Source organism: Periophthalmus magnuspinnatus, chromosome 16 (assembly GCF_009829125.3).
Source record: "Periophthalmus magnuspinnatus isolate fPerMag1 chromosome 16, fPerMag1.2.pri, whole genome shotgun sequence".
NCBI classification, from domain to species: Eukaryota; Metazoa; Chordata; class Actinopteri; order Gobiiformes; family Gobiidae; genus Periophthalmus; species Periophthalmus magnuspinnatus.
This window is the reverse complement of record NC_047141.1, coordinates 8266400-8276023: the sequence shown is the minus strand read 5'-3', so window position 1 is coordinate 8276023 and position 9624 is coordinate 8266400. Positions and strand designations below refer to the sequence as shown.

The window sequence follows — 9624 nt, the reverse complement described above, 5'->3', positions numbered from 1 at the left end:
AAGTCACATGAAAAAATATACTTGGGTAAAAGTAAAGTATAGTAAAAGTATTTCAAGCTGATTTTGAGAACTATTAGTGTTGAATGTAGTGATATTCATAGGTCAACAGTAGCAGTTCAAATCGATTTCTGAATGTATATATTTGTGCATGCTCAAAGAGGGACTTGAACTCAAAACCTTTAGTCAGGATAACACCATGAAAGTGCAAAAAATACCCCCTCAAATCATATGAAAACTTTTTACTTTTCAGTCCAGTTCAAGAACGTACTGGAGTAGAAAGTACAGATACTGCTCTCAGATGTGGTAAAGTAAAAGTACTCAAGTGTATTTTGTACTTTTGTTACTTCCCATCGCTGAAACAATTATCAAATCAAACCATTTAAGTCAAAAGTAACTTATGTAAGAGTACATTTTAAAAAGTCCAACCACTTTTACAGATTTTGCATTTGACCAACCACATACTTCAACAATAAGATCTGAAAAGTCAGTCTTTGTTCTAATGCATTTTATTCAAAACAAGATAAAGTATAATTTGTCAAAACATTGTGTCATCATATGTTTTTCATTTATTTGTATATCAATTTTTTTTCATATAAAAAAATCATCCGACTTGTGCCCCCCTACAAACAACTGTAAACTGTGAACTTATCAACTAAAGTGCATTTAACAAAATCTAATGTAGCGCAGCAAGCTAACGGAAGCTAACAGCAAAGCCAAGGTACACAGTAATACTTCACAGAAAGTCCAGTGTAAAAAAAACAAAAAAACAAAAAGACACTTGGGGCAGCTAACTCATTACAATATTCAACACAATGATTAAATATTACAATTTTGTCATTTCATACAGCCCTAATAACACTTATACAAATAGAAACTGTGGTGCACTTTTTTTCACTGTCACTCCTAAACCTCCGCCATCTTAAACTTTTCAAAACATTTCTTAAAAGATTTTTGGTAATATCTCCATCGGCGTTCTGAAACACTTCCAACACAACGTCCAGTGCTTTTGTCAACGTGGAAAACTCATATCTACATATCTATAACTTTCATATATTTCAATCTATATATCCTCTGTACTCACTTACAAACCCATCGGACCTACACGGCCAGGCAAAAGTTTGGACCTCATTTATGTTTTTTCTCTATTTTTGTGACTATTTACATTGTAGATTCAACACTGAGGGCATCAAAACTATTAATGAGCAAGTGTGGCCTGTAGTGAACACAAAATTAACTCAAAATAACTCGAAACTTGATTATAGATTTTGAGAAATGTGTGTATACTAGTCTATGTGTCTTATACTTGTTCTGATATAGCTCAAGATCATTCTAAAGCTGTTCAGAAAAGGTTAATTTCTGTCCTGTGAATGTGACTTTTTTTAGTATGTATCTAAAATGTAGAAAGTAGTAAACAAAGAAAAACAACACTGACTGAGATGGTGTCCAAACTTTTGACTAGTCTTGTACGCTAAAGCTCGTGTGCACTGATAAAACTCAGCAGGGCCACTGTAGACATTTGAATCCATTCAGGACAACAGGACCTTTCATTGAAAGTACAAAGGAGTGGACAAAGGAGTGTCACATCAGTTACAAAGTTAGATGTTTTTCAGAAACTCTCACTATGTAAACATAGTATCTATCTACTGCCAGGAAATGACCCATTTCACCTCTGAGGATTTCTAGACAAAAATGTGTATTCTAGACCAGATTTTTTGGTTTAGCAACAATCTTAGCACGCACGTTAGTTCTAGTGTTAAAATATACCCCCTAAACTAGATTAGCATGTGTGAAAGTGCATTCATCAGCAGCTAGCTAGCAGGCACTCCAACCCAAAATCATGAGGTGAACGTGGAAGACCTCAAGTTACAAGTAATAGTAACTCTAACCCAAAACATGCTGACTAAGGAGTAATAGGAGTACCTAGCTAGAGGATTACCCCAACTATGAACCTAGCTAAGATCTGGAATCACGTCCCCAGGTTAAAACCCAGTGCTATTGAAGGATGGTACAAATGCAGGGGACAATTAAGTCTACCTTAACCTCTACTCAAATTATTTTGTTCTGTAAGAGCATTTTGAGGTATTTTAAGTATTTTAGAGTAAAATTACAACTTTGATCAAATCTACTGGTTCACAATGTCAGAAACATAAAGGCTCTTTCACTTATCCACATTTGGTTGTCTGTCCCCCCTTTGTTGTTTGTTGTTTCTGCTTGTACAATGTAGTGACTACCAAAACTCTCTCAAATGGGAGCAGGAGCCAGTACTTTACACATTATATGGTACTTTCATAAGAAATAACCAAAAGGACAATTCACAGATTTTGAAATTGAGAATTTTTGTGACAAAGTGCATTATTCTTTCTGCTATTATATTTACCCAACTATACCACAAAATCTGCTTATTAACCTCTGTGACTTTACCTACCCCCATTTCAGTTATAAATTCGAGTCTATAGTCTATGTTCACTTGACATCACAACCTTGAGCTGGAGGACCGGTCAGGATTCTATGGTTTAACTCTCCGACTGCAGGTTTGCTAACCTGATTCATGGTTAATATCTCTAATTAAATGGGCGTTTCCACATGAAACACAAACCGGCACAAAGGCCATTGTATTTTCTGTCAATACAAATAAAACATGGAATTATTTTTCCACAATAGCTTCAGAAAATGGTGCCATTATTCAGCCTCAAAGTCGTGATTGTTGTCAGTTGAAAGGACTTTAGGCCATAATATTAATGACATGTTTGTAGAGCCAAATTTCCCATAGAGTTGTACAGGCCCTTGTCCTCCATTTGAAATTATGACATCACATTTTAGGTCGTGAACGTATCGACTGTTGTGTCGTCAACTAAAGCCCATTTTCAAATCCACTCCTCTATACCACCAATTCCTTCACATAAAAAACACTGTCCCTCTGCGCCTCCCTTATCTCTTCTTCTTCTGCTGCCTTAGCGCCTTCCTCCTCTTCTGGATCATATCGTGCAGTCTCTCTATCCCCTCCCGCAGGCCGTCCCCGATAATCGCGCAAGTAGGCTGCAGGTGCCAAGGAGTCGCGGGCCCTAGCTCCTTCAGCGCTAACAGTTTTTCGATCTCCTCCAAACCCAAGGCGTGTCTTAGGTCCTGTTTATTCGCCACCAACAGTATGGGAACGCCTTGGTTTTCTGACGTTTTGGCGATTTTATGGAGTTCCGTTTTGGCCTCCTCCATGCGCTCGGTATCAACAGAGTCTACAACGAAAATGATTCCGTCCGTGCAGCGTGTGTAGGATTTCCAAAGCGGACGAAGTTTCTCCTGTCCGCCAACGTCCCAGAAATGGTACGTCACAGTTCTATGTCCACCCAGAGATACTTTGACCTTTTCTGTGTTGAAGCCTTTAGTAGGTACAGTATTTACAAACTCGTTGAACTGCAGTCTGTAGAGGACCGTGGTTTTGCCGGCGGAATCCAGTCCGAGGATGGCGATGTGAAAAGACTGGAAGAATGGAACGTTGGAGAGAAAGTTTTGTTGTTCTGATAATCCGTTCCCCATCTTGAAGCATGGGGAAGGACTCCAAAGGTAGAATCCCGTAAATAATCCTTCGAGGTGATTATATTCCAAAAAGAGTGTGGAGGTTACCTGAAAGCATAAACAGATTAGTTAAAGGCCATTCATTTTTTTCCCAATGTATTTAAGATCAGTACACATATATTGTATAAGCTCAGTACACATATATTGTATAAGCTCAGTACACATATATTGTATAAGCAACTCCTGAGGTCAAAATAAGTCAGCCGTGTTCTGTCTGGATCTAATTATTAAGCGTTTTATTGTCAGATAATCAGGAAGTTTGTTAGGGGTCTTACCTTTATAGTCACAATAAACCTCCGCTTTTGTCTGAGAAAGTACTGAAAAGTGCTTTTAAACTCAACGCAGAGAATAATTTGGACACTCTGAATGCATAAGGTACAGCAATGTCAAAAGTATCACACTCACAGGACAGAAATTTACTTTTAGAATGATCTCGAACTGTATCAGAACAAGTATAAGACACATATACTAGTATTCGTCCATGGACCACTATGAAAGCTACCTGGACAACCGAGGGATTACACAGATATAAGGCCACATCGTAATATGAAAGAAAGTACTATGTTTAATGTTGAAAATCAGATTCTATTGTCTTAAGAGAGTTTTGTTCTGCAGTATTGTATTCGGTCTTGAGCATTGAGTCTATTCATCAGTAGAATTTGAAATGTTAGTATTGTGACACTACTAAAAAGGTAAGTAAGGAATAACCACTGAAAAAACTTTTAAAAATGAACTAGTTTGTTTTTTTTTCGCTCATATTTTTAAGACAGGTACAGCACCTTATAAATTGCTTTGTGTAGGTGGAGTTCAAAATGCAACTAAAACACCATATAATTATAAACCATAAAGTGAGTCAGTTCTTTAAAGTAAACAATTGACTAGAACAAATGTGACGTGAACTAGCGCTTCCCAGAATTTCATTATCATGTTCAATCAAAGTATCACTTTATGTTTTGGAAGCTAAACACACTTTACCCAAGTTGGCTTGTTTGTAGCAGATTATTGGCCTACTTAAATGAACTGTATGTACTGTGTCCCAGATACAAGGTAAACATGTTCAAATCAAATATAGTTTTTACTGCTAGCAACTGTAATGCTGATTTATTCTTAATTACTAAAACAGTGGACATGATAACCAAACTGTTTATGTTATAATTTGGTGTTTTGTTTTTTATGATACACCAGTCAGAGAGCAGAATGAGCCTCACATGAGTCTCTCATTTGTGTTGCCAGTTTCAATGCTGAAATCCACTTGGTTTAAACCTAAAAGGGCTCTCTCTGATCTGAATCATCGCTGCCTAAACCCCCAGCACCTGCAAACAATGATGAATCAGTGCCTCTCTTGTTGCAGTACGATCTATCCATATAATGAGAATGAATCTGCAGGTTAAGGCACTGGCAACACAGGTGGAGTTCTGATTCTAGTATCTTTTTCAAAAGCTGTAATTGCGCAGGTCCTTCAGTTTGTATCAGTTTTATTTTGTCAACAGATGTTAACTTGATATATGTAATTTGTTTCGTTTGACTAAGATGCAGTTAAAGTTTAGTATAGTAAAGAAAATGTCATGTAAACTTATCTGAGTATAATACTAAGCCAACCTGTTTGGATTCAAATGCTCGATCATATTTCATATCAGTTTTTATGTTGCACAACAGTGACGCCTGCTCAGGTTCTGGCAGTAAATTTTCCATTCACTTTTGCCATAGAAAAATTTTAATATTACATGTTCAAAGGCAACCAGCTAAGTGCTAACTAATATCCATAATGCGGTTGTTTTTAGCCCAAAAAAGCTGTTTAAGATGCAAGATTCTGCTAAATGTTTTAATAACTTAGTGGTTTAAAAAGTTTCAGAAACAGAAAAATGATAGGTCGTGTGGTCATTAGTTACCACGTGGCTGATTATCCCTGAGCAAGCTTCTTCTTTTTTTTTTTTTTTCCGGTAAGTCTATGAGAAGAATGAATGGGAAATTTATTTCCAGAAGAGCTCGGTGGGCGGTCACTGTTGAGCTCTGTTGCTTTGTTGGTTGGAAGAGGATAAACAAATTCCAAACTTCACTGAGCCCCAAGACAAAATGTTTGTCAAGAAATGTAACACCAATCTGTAGAATTTATTACTGTAAAGTCAATTGTACTTATTACGTTAAGGCTGACAGGTAAAAGTTCAAAATTAACGAGCACCAGTCCAGTGAGGATAAATCACAATTTTACACAGTTTGACCAAGTTTTCAATTAAATTCTCAATGAGTTGCTTCCTGTGCCAAAACTGGAGCTCCCACACTACAGTGTACAGAGAGATGAGGTTAAACACGACAAAATATTCAAAAAGTGAATACATTAAATATAACATTTATAACATATAGAGGAAGTAGTTTTAACACAATACTAAACTTTCACATTTGATTTTGATTCTAAGGAATTCACTCAATACTTGATACCGATACCACAATGAAGATAAAAAATGTTCCTTTTTACTAAAAGAATGTAAATTTCATATACACAATAATAGTACTTTCTTTATCGTAGTATGAAGTCTTATGTTCATTCTGATAAAGCTCAAAATCATACTAAAACTGTTCAGAAAAGCCCAAACTTTGTCCTGTTAACGTAATTTCTTACAGTTTTGATACTTGGTCAAATGAGTACCTAGTTGCAATATTAGTTTTAGCATCGATTAGTATCTTACAGCCCTAAGAGGAAGTAACACAATGGAGTTTTTAATTTCTTGAAACAGTTCTGCTTTTTTTTGCACTGCGTCATAGGGAAATAACTATTTTTACAACACATTTTCCACAGACGTATATTGTAAGTAGTGCAGCAAGATTGTTCACAATCGACACCACTGTTAGAATGGACGCAATTAGCAAATGCAAAGGCTGCATTTTTTTAAGTACAATCATTTCCTCCAGAAACAACAAAACCTATTCTTATTCTGCATAAAAACTGCTAACCCTGTAGTTTAGATCTGCACAAACACGCTGTGAAATGTGATTGTTGTATTAGTTTTTCAGTTCAGTCTTTTTGTTAATTCTTCTTCTTTAAAATGTGCACATGTTGTCAGAAAAATTGCAATAAGCCTATTTTTCCCAAGTCGTTAAGCCCTAGTTGTAAGTATTCTAGGTAGTCTGGCAAAGAAGTAGTACAATTTCAACTTTGATTTTGATACTAAGGAACAGATTTGATACTCGATACCAATTCCGATGCCACAATGACAATAAAAACACACTTTCTTTAGACAATAGAATGTGATTTTCAACATTAAATAATAGAACTTTCTTTTATATTGCCATGGGGTGTAATATCTGTGTAATCCATCGGTCATACAGGTAGGCTCCATAGTGGTCCATGGGTGTACACTAGTCTATGTGTCTTATACTTGTTCTGATACAGCTCAAGATCAGTCTAAAGATGATCGGAAAGGTTCATTTCTGTGCTATGAATGTGACTTTTTTAGTACTGATATTTGCTCAAATGAGTATCAGGTTTTGACACTAGTATGCATGTGATTGCCTACACTTTTGACAGATCCTGAGTGGTTTGTAATCCTACTCTGTGCTCTGCCACCCAAATCAGAAACAAGACACCCACTCTGCTGGGATAAATTATAGTGTGCCCTTTGTTTTGCCAGCATTTGTTGTTGTGCAGGTACTGGTAGTAACGGAAGCTATTAAGTTACAAGCTGCAGAACCAACAATAAGCTCAGGGGCCACAATAAAACAGAGCTAGGGGCCCCACTGTGCATGAGGCAGGAGGTTTATCCGGCTGCATGTCGAGTAGTTTGGGTGGAAAATCTAATTCTGCTGACACAAGATGAAAAAGCATTGATTCTACATTTGTGGCTTTTGTTCTTATATGAAACGCCTGTAATTACGCAAATGCAAGCTATTAAAACATGATCAGTGCGTTATTAAAGCCTACAGTTTTGGATCGCTGTTTAAAATCCCAAATCCACAGTTAAATGCTGAGTTATAACAGTAGCCAAGCCCAGTGCAGGTGAATAGCTCCACAACCGCGGCTAAAACAGCTCCCAGTCTTTTTACCTACCGTTTGCGCCGTCGATTCCCACTCCAATCCAATCTCACCCCGAGTGAAAACGTCCTAATTACAACATATTGTCCATTTCCACTTAAACATTTTCAATCTTGATGCTTAAACCTGTTAGCTCGTCTAGCCCCGGCTGCCTCCGCTGCGTCTGGCCGTGCTGTGAGCGCGGAGAGGCGGCTGCTACACTGTCTGCGAGCCGTGCCAGCGGACACGCCCACTTACACAGAATACGAGGCTGCTATTGGTCCGCGCGGGAAGATATCTAACAGCTGATTGGCTCACGAAGCTGTCACTCAGGGCGCTACAATGGATAAAGATCACCTGTTGCTCGCGCTGTCTCGCCCATTTTAATAACTTTATTTTTGTATTAATAATTTAAATAACTAATTAATTCAATAGGTAATCTATGAATAAACGTTAAAATACATAATTAGGTAAAAATAAAAATAAATTAAATACAATTAATAATAAAAAGGAAACGCAAGCAATACCGTATTATTTATGATTATTTATGGTTTGATTTGTTGTATTGTCATTTTTAATGACTTTTTTACTCTGTAAAGCACCTTTAATTACTTTGTGTACGAACTGTGCCATAACTTAACGTAACGTAACGTAAACATATTTATTGTTACATTTTACTCTTTTAGCTGTGGACTAGGGTTGCCAAATTAAACAACTATTAGACCAACTACGAATTGCAACATGTGTAGGCCTATGCAGTACTAAGCCTACTAATACAAGCCTACAATGTAAAAAGTGAAATAAAGTGCAGTAGCCTATTCATTCACTAGGGATATCAATAATTAACGTATTTATTATAGGTCTGTGCGTAATAGTGCATTTTGGGGCATTGTGCCAGTGAATTTGGATCGCACTTTGAAGAAATGTTGCTTAATCAACTCATAATTTTAACCTCAGTCTATTATTCTTTAGTATAATCCAGTCTATTTTGATTTAGTCCGAAAAATATGAAATAAAATGGCTAAAAAACTATCCAGGAAAGATCCATTTGGTGTTCGTAAAGCGCATGTACCAAAGAATATAAACAATACTCAACCCAGCAGAATACCAAACTTGACTCTAGCCAGGGGGCCTATGTAAATAATGAGCCTATACAAAACAAGACTAGTCCTGTTCAAAGATCAGAGAGTAGAATAGAAAGTTGCATCAAATTGACTTACTGTATGGATTAGTCAGCAGCAGCAGCAGTACTCCCTCTCGCTCTCCCACTGAACTGAACGCGTGTGTGCGTGTGTGCGCGTGTCTGCAGCCCCACAAGCCCCGCCCCTGTTTTTCTTCAAATTGATTGGCTGCCAAACAGGAAGAGGTCGGCACAAACCCCGCCCCCCACGCCTGACAGATAACAGCTCGTAACGGCCTCTTACATAATGCGCAAAGTTTATATTCCCAGAAGGAGACCACATTTAAGGTGGAAATGGAGTGATAAGTTTGTGAATAAAGAGTTAGTCAGAGTGTTCTGTAGAAATGTAGGGCCAGCTGCGTGATAGAGCGTGAAAAAGGGTTGAGGAGGATGGGTTAGTCACACAGATAGTTAAATGTTAAATGTGACATGTTAAATGTGACATGGGAGGTTTTAAAACATTGGAAAGAGTATTTGGTGAAAAAATATTTTGTATTCATAGGCATCTCACTAAACATATAAAATAGTCCAATTTAGACCTATTCAGAACCAGACCTAAGAGGGCCCTAAGCCAAATGTGCCTCAAAATCATCTGCACTAAAAGCGATACCCACATCAGACAGAAGCACAAACGTATTTATTTAGCTATCAGTTTGCGTTAATAAAAGTTAAATAAATGTTCCTGGGCAAAGCTCTTGATTTATCAATCAACCTACGTTCCTACGCTCACCTATCATGATCTCTAGTTAATGACCGAAAGGACAAGATCGTGAATACAAGTGGCCAAAATGGGCTTCCTCTGCAGAGTGCCCAGCCACTCAGCAGAGGAAGCCTGCAGAGTGCCCAGCTCGGTTACAGGGGAGGAGCT

At 37.5% G+C, this 9624-nt stretch overlaps 1 protein-coding gene across 2 annotated transcripts; it reads right to left on the bottom strand.

Moving 5' to 3' along the window:
• Window positions 1–492: 492 nt before the first annotated feature.
• Window positions 493–8851, bottom strand: arl4aa (ADP-ribosylation factor-like 4aa). Of its 2 annotated transcripts, none has more exons than XM_033981339.2 (2): window positions 8797–8851; window positions 493–3618 (listed from the first exon to the last, which is right to left on the bottom strand). In XM_033981339.2, the coding sequence occupies exon 2, from the start codon at window positions 3529–3531 to the stop codon at window positions 2929–2931; it is 603 nt and encodes a 200-aa protein (XP_033837230.1). In that variant the 5' UTR covers window positions 3532–3618; window positions 8797–8851; the 3' UTR covers window positions 493–2928. The 2 variants fall into 2 exon arrangements, with proteins under 2 accessions (XP_033837230.1, XP_055083736.1); XM_055227761.1 differs by lacking the exon at window positions 8797–8851 and adding an exon at window positions 7613–7773 and having other exon boundaries at window positions 500–3618.
• Window positions 8852–9624: the final 773 nt, after the last annotated feature.

What these genes read in the sequence shown, in the direction of transcription:
- arl4aa (XM_033981339.2), bottom strand. Translation starts at nt 3,531, where the DNA reads ATGGGGAACGGATTATCAGAACAACAAAACTTTCTCTCCAACGTTCCA.